This window comes from Peromyscus californicus, unplaced genomic scaffold, assembly GCF_007827085.1.
Source record: "Peromyscus californicus insignis strain IS unplaced genomic scaffold, ASM782708v3 Scaffold_11__1_contigs__length_118956290, whole genome shotgun sequence".
In the NCBI taxonomy this organism is placed as follows: Eukaryota; Metazoa; Chordata; class Mammalia; order Rodentia; family Cricetidae; genus Peromyscus; species Peromyscus californicus.
The window spans coordinates 68433705-68450860 of record NW_026294402.1 but is presented as its reverse complement, the minus strand read 5'-3'; the positions used below and the strand labels follow the sequence as shown (position 1 = coordinate 68450860).

Below are 17156 nucleotides of genomic sequence, written 5' to 3'. Positions count from 1 at the left end.
AGCCAAGTTATAGGACCAGCCCAGGTGGCCGGCAACAGATGAATGGAGGAAGAGCATGTGGCACATGTGGAAACACACACAATGAAGTTTTATTCATCAGTAAAAAGGAAATCTTTTACTTGTAGGAAAATGGATGCAATGATTTTTTTCCTCTGGTTCCATGTTCCACCAGATAAACAGGATAATGCAATGTAGAACATGACTAAATATATTTATACACTATGTAAAATTATATATTATGCATTTTCCATAATTTTATAAATACGTAATATTTTCCCATAAATGAGATCTAGTTTTTGGAAGTCATAAGGGGCCTGTTGAAGGATTCCAATGTCGGTGGCGAAGGTCGATATCTCATCAACCTTGTAGTCTGGTACATGGGTGAGACTCAAGAACGAATGTGCGTCTAATCTTGTTTCAGGTTAAGTCTTTCCGCAAAAATCTGTGAGAAAACGGTCCTGAAGCGAGTTCTGAAGGAACTCTGGAAGCTGGTTCTTAACAAGATAGAGAAGCAGATCGTTCTCCCTCCACTGACAGACCAAACAGTAAGTACCTACAGTGTGCCCTCCCACACTCAGCATTCTATTTGACGACCTTTCATTCGAATGAACAGTTCGGGTCCACATGAATATGAATGAAATCCATTTGGAGAAGGTTTTTCTTGGTATATAAATTTTTAACAATGCTTGATCAAATTTCTATCTAAATCAATTTTTAAAAAATGAAAGTAGCTATCTAAATTCAAATTTAATTGTCATTTTAAACTTCATCTCTTAATAAAAAATAAGTCAAGGGGTCTGGAGATGTGGCTCACTTGGTAGAGCACTTGCCGATATACACAGAGCCCTGGGTTCTATCCCCAGCTCTCCATGAGTTCAGGTGCAGTGGGGCACACCTCTAATTCTAGCTCTGTGGAGGTAGACACAGGAGGATCAGAAGTTCAAGGTCATCCTTGGTTACATAGGGAATTCGAGGGAGGGAGGGAGGGAGGGAAGGAGGGTAGGCCTAACTTTAATTTGTAAGGCTATCTAGGTATGTGCATATTTTAATTTATATTTAACATAATAAGAACAATACTTACTATATAATAGTATATATAATTTAATATTACTGCAAATCCACAGAGAACAGGCTGTGGTTCGAATACATCTAGCCACTGTGCTTCTTAAATGGTACAGCTTAAAAAAGAAGGTCTGTCCAGTGCAGTCATATTGAATTTTTTTCACCTCTCCTTTCAACTTTCATCTGTTGCCTCCCTGCTTGGAGGTTAATAGAGGAGATGGCTTTCTGTGGATTTGAAGGGCTTGATTGTATCACGCACAGGAAAACAAAAAAGAAACCAGAAAGATCAGTCGGCGGTGGAGCTGGACAATGATCAAGTAACCACACAGGGCAGGCTTTTCAGTTCACACATGCTGAACCAAGCAATACAAAGAAAAAATAAAAATTAAAAAAAACAAGCTATTATTTGGGGTAATTGATTTTTTTGTATGTGTGACTAAGGAAGATAAATGGATGCAGATAATGAGTGATTATAAAGTACACCAAAACACATATCAACACCATTAATCATGCATGCTTGGTCCTTATGTATCCAATAATGGTATATATGCAGAAAATATTTTCTTATAAGGTGGGCTGAGATGTAAGATAAGGATGTTTTTGTTGACTTAACTCCTAGCCATGAATGTATAGTTTCTTCATTTAGAGCCTACATCTGTGGACAGCCAAATCACATATGAGTATTGAAACACACAGAAGTCTTATTCTGCTCTAATAACTAGTATATTTAATAATGCCACAATGCAAATAGCTTTGATGGTCTTGGTCAGCAGGGGAGTGATAACAATGGGGTGGTGTCTATATAAGTTTCCCATAAGCAGAAACATGGGAGAACCTCTCAGTGTAACTACTGGACAGACTTGTTTCAAAGAGAACCAGATACGGAGGCCCCTCAATGCAGAAGGATGCACCCAGAAGGGAGCCGATGTATGGCAGACTATCCTCTGCTGTGCTTGGAAAACCACTTCACACATACAGCCTTAGCTGCAGCCAAGCCCACAACTGGACTTGGACGTTTGTTGGTTTATTTTACATTTTAATCATCCCCCCCCCCAAGATAGCCATCGCCCACACTTCAACTTGTCCAAGTGATCTCCTAAAGTAACATTTTAAAAAATCTATTCATTGTATCTGTGTGTGCCTTTGTGGAATCAAAAGACAGTTTTTTGGGAGTTAGTTCTCTCCTCCATTAGTTCATGGTTCATAGGGATCAAACTTGGATCATCAGGCATGATGACAACTGCCTTTATGTGCTGAACTAGCTCACTGGCCCACGGTTATTTTTAATGATTCTTTGGCAAAAATTTGCTTCGGCTCAGGTTATCGTGTCCACTGTTACTTTCTGCATGAGGGCCACTACATTGTGCAGTTTGGAAGACTCATGGGTTTTTGAGAATGTACACGTAATGTTTCATTAGAAACACCATATGTAGCAATTCATTTTCTAGACAAAGTCTTTCCTGGGCAAGTATATGATAATCTCAAGGCTCCCTAGCACTGACATCTGCAAGGATGGAACTGTTTCATTCTGTTACCCATGACCAAATAGCACTGAGGCTTCTAACTAATAAGTTCTAGGCACTATACTTCACACTGGAAATAAACAGAATAGCAGAAAAATAACACCAACAAAAAATAATGAGTGACGGTTCCTGTTCCCTGTGACCATGAACTCTGCAATGAGAAAAATATAGAGATAGTTGAGAATAGCCTATTTCCTCACTGGGACTTTATTCCCAGCTGCTAATGAATTTGGCCAAACTTGGCAGCTTTCCAGTCACATATACCGGCAGACCTGCCACTGCTCTAGATGTGCTAATCCAGTAATGTCCATATTGGTGGTTGCTGTTGTTTGTTTGTTTGTTTTTGTCCAGGACCCAGATGTTCTAGGGGAACCAAGAGTTGGGAAGGAGTTAAGGAGGTCTCTGACAGATGCCACACCATTTCACATCCCTACTTTCTGCAGCCTTGTGTCTTAAGATTGTGCACATATATATTTGGGGGAGTGGGATGAGGGGAGTGCCTCTGTAGAAAACAATTAAAGTTTTATTCATACGCTTCATGAAACTGATTACCTGTGCTGCAACTGGTTCCATAACCCAGACTTAGCACACTCAAAAGTGGGACACGATGCTGACGACTGGCAAGCTGCCAGCCTTGCCAGATAATCTCTTGTTCCATCTTTAGAATAGATCCATTATGCACATCTGACATAAAACCCAAAATACCATAATGGAAATTTTAAAAAAAGACTCTACTTTAATCGTGAACTCTACTACTGAGGATCTGGTGACCTGAACCTCCTTTTCTTTTTCTCTGTGTGTTTCCAGGGACCTCAGATGATTTTCATTGCAGCTAAAGATCTCGGTCAGTTATCCAAACTGAAGGTAAGAAGCTTGAGGAAACTGGTTGGCCTGAAGTGAGTGACCTAACTCTGTAAATGCTGCCCTCCTCCTAGGAATGGCACCTAACATAGCAGGATGAAAGCACACCCAGCTGTGACCATACATTTGCTTTAAGACAGGGAGGAGGGAGTGTAGGAGCCAGTGGGGTCAGAGACATCATAGGAAACCCCAAAGAAAGGGCTTGCCTGACTCATGGGAACTCGCAGAGTCTGAACCAACAAGCAGGAAGCCTGCATGGTACCGACCTAGTCCTCTGCATATATGTGACAGTTGAGTAGCTTGGTCTATTTGTGGGACTCCCGGCAATGGGAGCAGGGCTGTCCCTGGTTCTTTGCCTGACTCTTGGGAACTCATTCCTCATGCTGGATTGCCTTGCCCAGCTGGAATACAGGGGGAGGTGCTTGGTCCTATGGCAGCTTGATAAGCCATGCTGTGCTGAAGTCCATGGGAGACCTGCCCCTTTCTAAGTGAGTACAGAGGAGGGGTGGATCAAGGAACGGGAGATGGAGGGGAAGAGAGAGGGAAGGCTGTGGTCAAGATGTAAAATAAATATTGAATTTTTAAAAAGTTTCTAACTTTTAAGATTGGAGAAAAGACTCGATGGTTAAAAGCACTAGATGCTCTTGCAGAAGACTTGGATTCAATTCTCAGCACCCTTAGGGTGGTTCACACTTACCTGTAACTCCATTTCCGGGGAATATGATGCCCTCTTCTGGCCCCTATAAGCACTGCACATATGTGGTACACAGACACACATACATATACTCATACATATAAAGTAAAAATAAATAATTTTTTTAAAAATTATAATTTTTGGAAGAAAGAGGACATATTTGCTTTACTACATTGAACATGCTTTGACTAAAGGCAAAATGTAATACTGCATTGAGCCAGCAAAACCTGTAAAAGTCTTGAAGTCAAGAAACACAATAAAGGAAAATGAAATTCATCAAAAAAGACCTTAAACTCTCAAATATGTTCACCTCTCCATTACAAGTGAGAATCTACTTACAAAATAATCTTGCCCTTAATTATCACTTGGGATTCACAAGCTTTTGAATATCTATAGGATACAAACTTCTCTGGTTAAAACACATGTTGCTTCTATTCTGTTCCAACCTTCTAGAATATAGTTCAGATGAGCTCCAGAAATGGAAAGTGGGTTTAATTTTTTCTAAACTATGTCCCATAAGCTAAACACTTAGCTTCCCAGTTTATAAATGTACTATTTTTAAAACTCAGAAAAATTTAATACTTGATCCTTAGAACTGTGGTGTACATCATGCCACCTCCCACATTGCCTCCAGCTGGTAGCTCAGAGATAAGCCTCATGGGTATTGTTTTATATCACAACACCAAGAAAAGATAATCAGCTTGCATAATTATTTACTGGTATAAAACACATGCTTCTCATTTCAGTATCCTAATGTTATCATCTACATTACATCTTAAAAACACATAAGCATAACCTAAAACTGCTTCCCACAAGTGCTCAGTGCTGTGAATGGTTAAGACAGAATATGTAAAGTAGATGCCAATGCTAAGCTGTTGTTTAGAATATTGGTTCTTTCTTTATCATTTTTATTTAGCACACTGGGATTTCTGGACACTACCTTGAATTTAGATTAATAGGGGTCTAAAGTTTCTCATATAAAACCATGAAGATGAAACAGTTTAAATCTCATTACAAAAGAAATTCCCCTAACCATGTGTCCAGCTTCTATGTATTTTGAACACACTCTATTACCCAAGTTTCTGTTTTTGGAGTAGAGTGTTATATTGGCTCTGTTTGCTTCAAGTGATAGAAAGGCCATGTAGTATAAACAGAGAGTGAAGTTGTTATGTGAGATCTGATGGACCAAGCTGACTCTGGTTCCCATGACTGCTTGATCAGGGATTCTAACCATGTCCCATGACATTGTAACTTATCATCTCTCAGCTCTACACTTCTCTGATTGATGGGTCACCTGAGCAAACCTTAATAATTAATAATTAGATAGCTGTTTTTGCTCTAACATCCTTTGAACTTCAAATCTCATAAAAATGAAACAAAATCAACAACATTAAAAAAAAAAAACACCTTCCCAACTCTGTGTCGGGAATCCCAATAAAGTCTACTGATGTATGAATCCACCACTGGTTCTGAGGAAATGTCTTCCCTAGTTGTTTTGGCCTGAGAAATGATATGGGTAAGTTAACTTAACTCATATACCAGACCCTAAGCTGGAAATGCAGTGGACCTGTGAGCCTTCTGGATGGGAAGATAGGGTGCATAGAATAGATAACAAACCCTTTGTAGGCCCCCAATCATTTGCATTTTGGTGAATACTCTTAATTAATTACCAAAGAAGAACTATGGATAAGGATTATTACATCAACATTGAGGTAACATAAAGAACTATAGCAATGAGTGGAAACTTGGTCCCATGTCTTACTGCTCTGTTACTGGCCTTTCTATAACTCCTCTACAGTCTTATGCAAAACAACAAAACTCCAGCTAACAAGAAGAACTTTACATATAACAAAGCTAATCACTCCAATGTTTACTAGGGTATCATTTCCTTCAAAAAAAAGAATTTAAGCAACTTATTTTTTAAGATGTTAGTTTGAAAGTAAATCCAACAGGAATGATACTAGCAGAAAAAAACATACTGATGGATAATTTCAGAATTTCATTGAGAAATAGATGTAGATGGGTAACTATTTCATTTACAAGAACCCAAAGTCAAGAAAATGGAGCCAGGAAATAATTATTTTCCTATATTTACTGATTTTCTGTATTAGTTCCCAGTTCAATTTTTCTTGATTTCTTTTCTAATCTATGTGATTTAAAATTAAACTACTAGGTATTTATTGAATAACTGACATATGCTTTTGTTATTTCATACTCTCAGACTTTCATGTGTATGTTAGGTTGGCATTGCTACTTAACAGGATCAGAGTTATTTGACATAACAATAAAAACAAATGTCTCCCAATCTTTTTAAACTACTGATACAATGTCAAAAACTTAATAAGGTATACCTGAAATTATAGGTTAATCACAAACCTCTTACTTGGGCAGCCAGAGACACCTTTATTTAAATGAGCTATTGCTGGCAATAATTACAGCTTTGTAGAAACAACATATTTTATTTGTTAGTATCTAACATATTATTATTAACATATTGGTATCTAACATTATTATTAACATATTGGTAAACACATGTATTGATAAGTATGCTGAGCAGTGCTAAATAGAATGCCACAGTCCTAGAAGATAGTATCAATGCGTAGCAGCAGGACTCTTTAAATTTTTCTCTTAGAAATTTTTGAAATTATTATTTTCTCTAACTTCCTACCATAATTTTTACAAATAATCTTTGAATAATGTCTTGAGACATATCACAGCAAACAATTAGGAAAATCTAGTTAGAATCTTAAAATCAGCCTAAAGTATTAAAATGGCTATAAAATATTAAAATGGCTCTACTGCCCAATTTGATTTATTCTTTGAGGCTCTTCCCGGTAAGGGACAAATATCGGGAGGATGGGGAAAGAGAATTAACTGGATGTTATACTTAGAGCACACTGTATCTGGGATGACTGGGAAGCTGAACTTGGCTTCCTTAATCCCCTTGCTGTCCTGAATTCTTTAAAGGGACAGAAACCAAAACAAGGAATTAATGTGAAAAGCCTTTGGGACACAGTTTTCAGGTTACTTTATCTCTTTATTTAACATCAATTTAGAATGTAAATAATGGTACACCTCTGCCAGAGTTCTATTTTTAATCAGGCAGCTTAGCTTTCCTTTGACAAATGGATATTTATCAAAAATGTGACAAAATGGCCAAGCTTTATTTTTTTATTTTTGTATGTATGACTGTTTTCCCTTCATGTATATAAGAGTACCGTGTGCGGACTGGAGAGATGGCTCAGAGGTTAAGAGCACTAGCTGCTCTTCCAGAGGTCCTGAGTTCAATTCCCAGCAACCACATGGTAGCTCACAGCCATCTATAATGAGATCTGGTGCCGTCTTCTGGCATGCAGCATACGGAGCACAATATACATAATAAATAAATAAAACTTAAAAAAAAACTTGTAAGAAAGAGGTTGATAGTTAAAAAAAAATTTAAAAAAAAAAGAGTACCGTGTGCATATAATGCATTCAGAGGTACAAGATCCCCTGGAATTAGAACTAGAATTAGATAGTTGTGAGCTGCCATGTAGGTGCCAGGAACAGAACCCAGATCCTCTGCAAGTGCATTAGATACTGAGCCACCTCTCCAGCCCCTGAAGAAGCTATTTTAAATGTTTGTATGTGGGAACTGTACAGGTTTTGTTTGAAGGAGGCTGGATAAATACATCTGTCACCTTCTGAGCAGTTTTCCACCTGTCTTCCAGGAGCACATGATTCGAGAAGATGCCAAGGGGCTGACACCAAGACAATGTGCAATAATGGAAGTGGTCTTGGCCACCATCAAGGTAGGATATAGTATCCCTGGATAGTCACTGAGGGCACCTCCATCTCTCCACAGTAAGGTCCCTACTGTGCAACTGTCCCAGGTGTGATCAGGAGATAGCCAATTGGATAGATTCCAGGCATGGCTAACTCCAGTTCATTCATCTCCCTTCCTTCATCCATAACACACTTTTATTTTCTATTTCTTGCTCTGTGTCTCTCTAGAAAATGTGAGTGAAACTTATATCATCACATATGTTCTCAGAGAAAAATATGTATCCCCACCCCCGCCAATGCAGTTCAACAGATGGTTCAGGAGGATTTTAAGTTAGCGTACTTTGTACTTAGGATTTCTGTGGTTGTAGAAATCATTTTTAAAACACCAAACTTCTACTCTCTCTTTGTAATACAATAAATTTTCATTTTGTATTCCACTGAAAACCCAGAAGTCTTGTACTCCGAGCATTATTCCCACATAGCAAACAACTGACAAGAAGTGCTGTAGCGAGAGTTAAATGTATATGGGTCTCAATGTGTTTTCTTTCCAAATAACTTGTGTGTGTGATTGTGTGTGTGTGAATGTGTTGTGCTATGTGGGGGGGGGGGTCTGGGTATGTAGGTATGTGTTGTGTATGTGTGTTGTATGTAAGAGAGAGTCTGGGGGGTATGATAGAGAGACTTCACATGTGTGGTTTGGGTGTACATGTGTATGTGAAAAAAAGAGTGTGGTGTGTGTGTGTTGTATTTATTAAAGGGTTAGAAAAGTAAATTTACTTCCTAAACTATGTCTGCTGATTCCACTCCTCATTGCAAAAAAGCATTGATCATATAGCATATCTGGTATAGTGAAGAGCTATTGGCTACTTTGATCACCCCAGCTCACTGTCCTGGTGATCACCTCCACTTCACCTGGTGTTATAACATGATATGGAAGGGTGACAACAAAAAAATCCAGAAAAAAAATCAAAACTGATTTTTTCTGCAAGTTTTCAAAAATTTGAATAAGAATTGACTGATGGGTGGAGTCATGGGAGTACTCTTGGCTGTATACAAGAAATTAGTACTAGAAAGAAGTAAACATGCCAGAATGTATTCTGAAAAGAAAAGAAAATTGTAGGATTTGAGTACAGCCCCTCCTGGATTTTGCTAGAAATCATACTTTTGGAATGTATCTTATAGAAATAGTGAGTGTCGATCAATATATTGATCAATCTGACTCCTGCCTCTAATTTCATCATCTTCTAATTATTCTGGCTGGGACCACATGCCCACTACCTGTAGACTGAATTCTCCCCCAAACTGTAAGACAACCTCAGGCCTCAGATGAATCCCTTCTATCTACATCTCCATGCCTCAAATATCCTAGCATCTGTGATCAGTGTAAATCTTGAATTCAGGCTTAGCCACATGGCACTTGTGGGTTCTTTGGGAAAAAAAACTCCTACCTGTTGCCCATGACCCTGTTAGCTGTTTCCAAATCATCATCGCTCTCCAGAACTGGAGTCTGACTCTGGTGCTCTAGAGCCTGTGGCTCCCACTTCCCCTCATCCCTAATTTCTATGATGCCAATTCTTTCTCTAGGAAATCACCCTGTTAGGACCACTGTGCCTGCTAGGAGATTCTCCTGACCCAGTAATCTACCTATCTGCCTAAGTTTTTACCTGAATTCCATCATTTTTCCCAAGCTGTAACTCCAAGGACTAATGCTTCCATGATTGTGTAGAGCCCAGTCAGAGAACTCTACAACACAACTGAGCCTCAGGAGAAAGATGTTCTTAAACAAAGCAGCAGGTGCCACTGGGCTGACTCGGAAAGGCTGTAACAGGGATGACCCTTCATCCTTCCTTAGGTCAATTAAGTCCAATAAGATGAGGATGGGGAAAGAATGTTGAAGATAGTACTGTGGAGTTTGTAGAAGACAGACCCAACTGGTGTTGGCATTTGCCAAATCTTTTTCATGTGTGTGCTTTGCCTCATCTGATTCTCATAAATGCCCTGCATGTAGACTGAACAAATCTCTATTCCCTTTTTCCCCTGTCCTAGGTAACACCATTATTTGTATTCAAGATCTAACAAGATAGCTAAGGATGGGTTTTGAATGACATTGTACACCTCTGAAGTTCCATCCATTACTCTTCTGTGTTATCCAATTTCAGTAATAACTTCTCAGCATCTTCTTTTTATCATTGCACAGTTTTCAGACTTTACATAGTCCGTGCATTATTTAGAATTCTTATGGGAAGAATAAAATAACCTACCTTGTCTGCAGCATTGCAATTCAAAAGTCGCTACCTGAGAGCTCACTGTACATAGAAAGGATGGTGAATATGAAGAAGTAAGTGGAGGCCAAGGGTCTTTGAATTAGGAACAAACATATCAATAATCAAGAAACAGTGCTTGGTCAAAGTCCAGGGAGACGCAGAAAGGACGGTGAATGAGTTCTCTCTAGATGTCTATGATAATGCTCTCACAGGAGGGATGCTGGAGGATTTAGGAACTGAGGAGAGAGCAAACTGAGAGGAGTAATGTCTCGGGTCTGAGAGAAAAGGTGTGAGTGGTGATAGAGGCTGTGTCACCAGCCTGAAACCCTCGGGCAGTCTGCATGAAGGAGAGACCACAGTTGGCCAAGTGTCACAAAGCAAAAAAAGGGACACTAGATTAAGACTAGGTTGCCCAGGTTTAAACACTAAAGTCAAGAATCTCCACTTCAATTTGTCGGGAAAAGGGAAACTCTAAAAGACAGTGAGATCAGCAGTTCTGATCTGATGCATACAAGAGGAATCAAGATGGGTAGAAAATATCCTCAGACTATCAAGTGGTGTCTTTAAAAGACCACTCGGATTAAAGGGAGGCAGAGCTCATGTCTAAGTCTGCGTAGTGTATTGTCTGTGTGAGTTTGCCAAATGTATGTTACAGTTTAAAGTAAAAACTGTGATGAGGAGGATTTGCAACCAAAATAGTACATGGAACTAAAAGGGGAACTCTCCTTGCAGACTTGTTTAAAAACACACACACACACATTTGCATGTTCCAGTACATCAGGAAAAACAGACTGTGAGTGATCAACAGTGAAGAGTCAGAAGGGGTCACAGGATTTTTATCAGGATTATGAAAATGGTTTGCTAAGCGTCCAGACAATATTTTTCCTGATTTTACATTTAGCAGTATGATTTTCTTCCCACAAAACACAGCCAGGCCTGGAGTGCTTTGCTTTCTGCAGTTTCTGAAAACGGGGGTGGGGTAGGGGATCTCCAGCTATGTTTAAGATAAAGCATGTGGTGTTTCCACGCCACTCTTCCCAACTTCTGGTCAGATGCGATAGAGAGGCCCGCCTGGCGTTAGTGAAGCCGCAGTTTTAAGTAGTCTGAGATGAAAGACTTTGTCGGAGGATGACTGTGGAGGTGCATACAAATAAAATTCTTGGAGTCATGAAGGAAACTCGGTCACTGGCAAGTAGCCTATCAGGATAGTGGGTGACTCACATGTAACGGTCCCACCCACCCACTGCTGCTTGGAGGTTCAGGAAGAGACTAGGCCATTGCTCACTAAAGGGCTCATGGCATATACTCTTCATAAACGTTAACTCGTGTCTCCTGAGGAGTGGCTCCTAGTGAAAGTTCACTTTTGTAATCATGAAAGCCAGGGTCCCACACGCTCTCCAGTGTTCCCATCCTTCCCTCTTGGTTGGTGCCTTCCATCTTCCCAGTGAAGCTCCTCTCAAGTCTGATTCTTCTCCCAGGGAGTGGTTCAGGGTCTAGGGTCCAGGCCACTGGCCTTCTGATTTCCTAGTCATCACAGCACATTCTCCCTGTAAGAGCACAAACCAGTGGGGTTCGTTAACTGCCCCCCAGAAATGCCCCTTTGGGAAGCACTGCTGTTCCTTCCCTGAGGGAATGTCAAAGATGAGAGAGGTTTATTGAAAACCAAATGTGGGTGGGTGTAAGAGGTGGGGCAGGTGGTTCAATTACCAATTGAAGAGCAAGGCAAAAAGTGGTGAGGGGACCTGAGGAAATGGCTCTGTGGTTAGAAGCACCTCTCTCTTCAAGAGGCTTTGTGTTTGGATCCCAACAACCACATTGGTTGCTTCTAAACATCTATAACTCCATTTTGAAGGGTTCCAGTGCCCCTTCATGTATACATAGACAAACACACTCACTCAAAAGTAAAATAAAATCTTCTTTGAAAGAGAAAGCTAACAGTCAAGATTTATAAGAAAGAATCTCAACCAGGAGAGGCCAGAAGTTTTGGGAGAGCTGCCGCGATCTGGAAGGCTGTATGGGAGGTCAGAGGGTTGACTGGTCGTGTTATGTCGGGGAAACTCACAGCATAAACATATACAGGAAGAAAGGAATTGCCATAGGAAGGCATAAGGCAGGAGTCTGGGGTCCAGAGTAGATCACTTGGAGGCCTGGGCTGGACTTTACTGGGAGCTGGCATATCAAAGCAGTGTAAAGTGGGATTGTTTGACATTAAATGTCTGGGTCGAAAGTCAAGTCATTTTGTGTTCTTGGTATATTTATAAAAGAGGACTCATTGATGACCTGAAAACATGACTTCCTGAAAGTATCATTTCAGCATAGCATACTATAGAAATGTACAAAATAGATTGTGTAGTTCAAGATCAAGTCAGAGATCGGTTACAGCTAGTCATAGATTAGGGCCATCGTGAAGAGGGTTGTACAGGGGCAAAATGGGAAAGACCAATGTGAGTGACATGATAAAGGGAGAGGCACTTTGACTTACAATGAGCCTGGAGACAAGAGGGAGAAGTATCCTAGGCTAACCCAGAGGTTTATGAATAGAGGTCTAGCCATGATCTTTCTGCCATTTCATTTAGTAAATACAGACTTATCATTCCAGAGTATCACGACTTTGCTGCCACCATTGCCATCCATCTGATAACCTTGAGCTTTGTCTCAACTTTAAGGACATACTTGACAGGTGTGCTTTCATCCTGTGTCATCAAAAGTACATGGCAGAGCATCAGCCAACACAGGGCGAGGCACAGGAAGCTGGAACCTAGCTGGCATCCATAGCTCTTGTAAACAGCCAACTTTCCCACAGTGTCCCAACAGAGAATTCGAATTTTTGCTGCTGTTGTTTAATGAGAAAGAAATAACTTGCCTTGACTTCTTTTAATCATCTTTCCCAATTTGTTCCAGTGTAAATAGAGGATATTAAGCGGCCAAGTTAGGGAGGAGGGGGGATCTTTGGTCATGTGGCTGGTCAGACAGGAGGAGGCAACCGACCCTCTGTCTTTTGTTTGTAATCAACAGAAGAGAATCTACTTCTACATGCATGGGGGAAACCTCCAGAAAGCTTCAAAACCTCGTATTTTCGAATTTTCCTCCAGCACGCAATTCCCCTGTAGCGTGCAATTTCCTTCTGGCAGGGAATTCACTATAATGAAAGGAGAACTGAACTGTGCTGAGCTGTGGACGCTGGCATTTGTTTAAGACTTAAGGCTTTCACTCTCTCAGGGATGTTCTTCGAGCCTCAGCCAAACGCACACCCCAATCTCCCGTTCCTTCGGGGGGCTTGGCAAAGGGTCCAGACTATGCGAAACCTCTTGAGTGTCAAGGTCCACGCTATAACCATGGCCTCTTCCTCTTGATTTCCTTCCCTTGGTGCTGCCACCCAGCTCCATCCAGGAGTGGAAGGCTTGTGTAAGAGTGTGTCTCAGGAGTCTGTACTCCCGGAAGCACAGAAGGCACTTCCTTCGCTGGCTCTGAAGCCGGTGGCTATGTCGTCCGTCTCTCTGGCTGTTTCTATCCCTGCACCTCAAGTGTTCTCCCTGACAGCATCACCATCTATCCAAGACTCCAGTCTGGCAGCATCCCCTGCTACAAAGTGCTCTCTGAAAACAAAGCCATCATTTTTGCCCCAATCAACCTGCTCTCTAAATGCCCTGCCTGCCTGGCCCTTAATAGAATTCCTAACAAGACTCTGGCCAAAGGGAAGAAGTCAGTTGAGCATCACTGAAAACCCCAGGGAGACCCTGGCTATCCTTAGGAACAAGCCTCGAGCTTATTTCTATTTTTTTTTTCTTGATTAGCACTCCCAACCCCTCTAGTTCTACAAAATAATGCCTTATCAGAAAAGCATGTCTTCCCATAGACTTATTATAAAGGGTTCAAGGATAAACACATAGCTGATATCTTCATACTTTAATTCTTATTCCCTTCCTCCATGGACATTTCTAGGCCTTTAAAAATCTCTCAATCATGTCAAGTATGGTCATGTTGGTCTTTCCCAGGTTTCCAAAATCCCATTCCTTGGGACATTTGCATCCTCAGGTCTGCAACATCGATGGTTTATGGGAACCAGGACTATTAACAGAGGGTTAAATAGATGTCTTTACCAAGTCCCAAGCCCTTGACTATATCGATAACTCTGAGCCTGTGGTCTCTCTTTGCTTTTCTAGGACTTCCTCTGCCTCAAGGCAATGTGTTTATTCTAAGGAGTATGATTTAGAAATGAGAATAGGGGAAAATGGCAGACATTATTTATAATGTAAGAGGGGAAGTATAGTGTAAGAACCATCAGGTCTCCCAGTTCTTGTAGACAATGTGAAACTCCCAGAGTTCCTGGTGGAGATGTAGTATGATTGTCCACTGTCTAGCTCATGGATTATTTAGTGGCTGCCGAAGTTAAAAAAAAATAGCACTACTGGGCTGGGGATGTGGTTCAGTTGGTAGAGTGCTTACCCAGCACAGAGGAGGTCCTGGGTTCTACCTCCAGCAAAGCATAAACTGAGGGTGGTGTAGCACACTTGTAATCGAAGCACTCTGGAGGTGGAGGCAGGAGGATAAGAAGTTCAAGGTCACCCTCAGCCACATGTTGAGTTCAAGCACACCCTGAACTATGTGAGACTTGGTCTCAAACATAAAAACTAGCAGTCCTAAGGAACAGATAGATCATTCCTTCAGAATTTCCTCGGAAGCTTTTACTGACCCCCTCCACAGTAGAGTCATTTGCTCTCCTCTGTTGGGTATATTATCAAATAACTTTTTTTTGAAGCTCCAAGACAATTTTAGAGATGAAGGTAAAGAAAAGGAAGACACAAAGCTTTGTCATTTGAGTTAACTTGGCATAAAGGTCAGCCACAAGGCAGACAGGCAGCCACACAGTGGGGAGGGGGACTTTAGAGAAAGAGTAAGAAAAGTCCAAACTACCAGAGAAAGTGTACTTAAGCTCTGGACAGCATCCAAAAGAGAGCTACAGAAGGTAAGAAAAAGGAAAGTTAAGAATTTCTGGATTAGGATTCAGAAAGACAGCTCCAGCAAAACCTAATGGCAACTCTCTATCAACTTTATAGACAGCAAGGATTCTAGGAAAGAAAAATGCTTCTCTCAGTAAAGAGATAATTATTCCTCCTACCCCATCAAGATAACTTAGAGAAAATTAGCCTTCCTATGGCATGGTCCCATAGACCAGCACAACTTGATTGACTCTTAAGTGGGGAGACAAGCCATTGTATCCACCCAGAAGTAGGGTCCATTATTTTGACCAGAAGGAAAAGGATGTCTCTTAATGGGTCTTCAAGTCTACTCAAACAATTTTTACAACTATAACATACTGTTGGTGGCTTGTTTTACACTCTGGTTATATTTCCTCATTAAATTAATAAACTGTTTCAGAGAAAACATAGTACCCATGTTGTGTTATATTCTTGGAACATAACATAAAGTCTAGTTTATGGTAGAGATTTTGTGAACTTTTCCTAAGAGAGGGAGGAAAAAATAGGCAAGAATACATATTGTACCACTGAGGCTGTCCAGACCTGCTGCCCATGGCCCTTGCTTCACAAGTAATACACTAGGAGCTGTGGTTGAGCTCATAAAAGCAGTCACCCATGTGACTACTTAACAGTGTAGTTTCTGGAAGACAACATAATGGTACCGTTATAAAAAACATGTCCAAAATGTCTTTTAACTCATTATCTAGTGTACAAACCAGTACAATGTTGCAATTCCTTCCTGGTAAGATCCCAAGAATGAAATGCATAGACGCAGGAGGAAAGCTAAACTAATAAGTCAAAAAGGTTTGGGTACAGAACGGTGATCACCTGTATTCAGAGAGAAGTAATTAGTTTGCACTTACATATGCAAAAAAAGTATTCACAGTATTAATCATTTTCTATAATCATATATTTAAGAATAGATCAAAGACAATGTAAAGGGAATATGACCTGATGGGTATTACAGACAGAATGTCCAACAAATCTTCTTTTTTTTTTTTTACCCAATTTTCCTGAGACATGGTAAAATATCATTTTATTATCTTTGGTGACCCTTCCTTTTATTATAGTCTTCTAGAATTTGTACACAGATTTGAGCAGACTGGAGATCACGTGAGAAACACTGACTAGAGAGTGTCTGCCTCTCCAGAGTTCCCTCTTGTTCTTGGCTCCAGCCATCTCTTCAAATGGCCCTCTGTTCCATCATAGAAATAGACCCCCAGAGCGCTCTTCCCCAAGGTGATAGAGAGGCAAAACCAAGCTGAACTTTCATCCCCTGGTATTTCCACTTAATAGTTTTTTATCCTCAAATGTCCTGTCATGTTTTTGGAAGAAACTATCACATAGTTTTCACCCATCAATATTCAAATTAATTTTAGGCTCTAGTCTTCAACAAATACTATACATGTACAAAGTGTTTCAACATTTTATAGGATCATAGTATACAACAGGGGCTAGAAATATATCTTAGTGGTTAAGAACCCATCCTCAAATATTCTGTTAACATTGGAGAACATTATAGATACTGAAAATGTTGACAATTACAGATACCAGGGGACCATAGTCATCAAAGAGGGCTTAGGTTCCAAATCTAGCATTGTCAGTACTTGAAGGGAGTAGAGGAGACTTATTCATCTCAACTTAATGGAATATGATAAATATCTTGTACCAATAGATAATGTCTATAGTTCTATCACCTACTTCTAGGCATTCCAACTTTTAGAAAGATGCCTGCGCATACCACAGCACAATATGAAGAATGCTAACATCCCTCAATGTCAACAGTGATGGTCAATGAGTACATATCTACTTTAGTGTGTGTAAAAACTGAGACATTTTGATTTTCAGGGTGGCAAGAGCATAGAAAAATAAATTAAATGTTGTAAGTTTCCAGGGAGCCCTGTGCTACATCAGGTTGGCCCATACCTGCACAGTAGCATTATTAAAGAATGAATAGGGTAGGGTAGTAGATGCCTGGTCTAGAATTTGAAAGAAGTATCTGTAAAAT

At 40.3% G+C, this 17156-nt stretch overlaps 1 protein-coding gene across 1 annotated transcript in view; it reads left to right on the top strand.

Moving 5' to 3' along the window:
* Positions 1–17156, top strand: part of Unc13c (unc-13 homolog C) — a 413338-nt gene that overhangs the window by 355984 nt on the left and 40198 nt on the right. The window contains exons 26-28 of the mRNA XM_052714363.1: positions 422–545; positions 3393–3449; positions 7851–7931. Of these exons, the coding sequence (XP_052570323.1) occupies positions 422–545; positions 3393–3449; positions 7851–7931 (262 nt within the window). The remainder of the gene's footprint in view (positions 1–421; positions 546–3392; positions 3450–7850; positions 7932–17156) is intronic.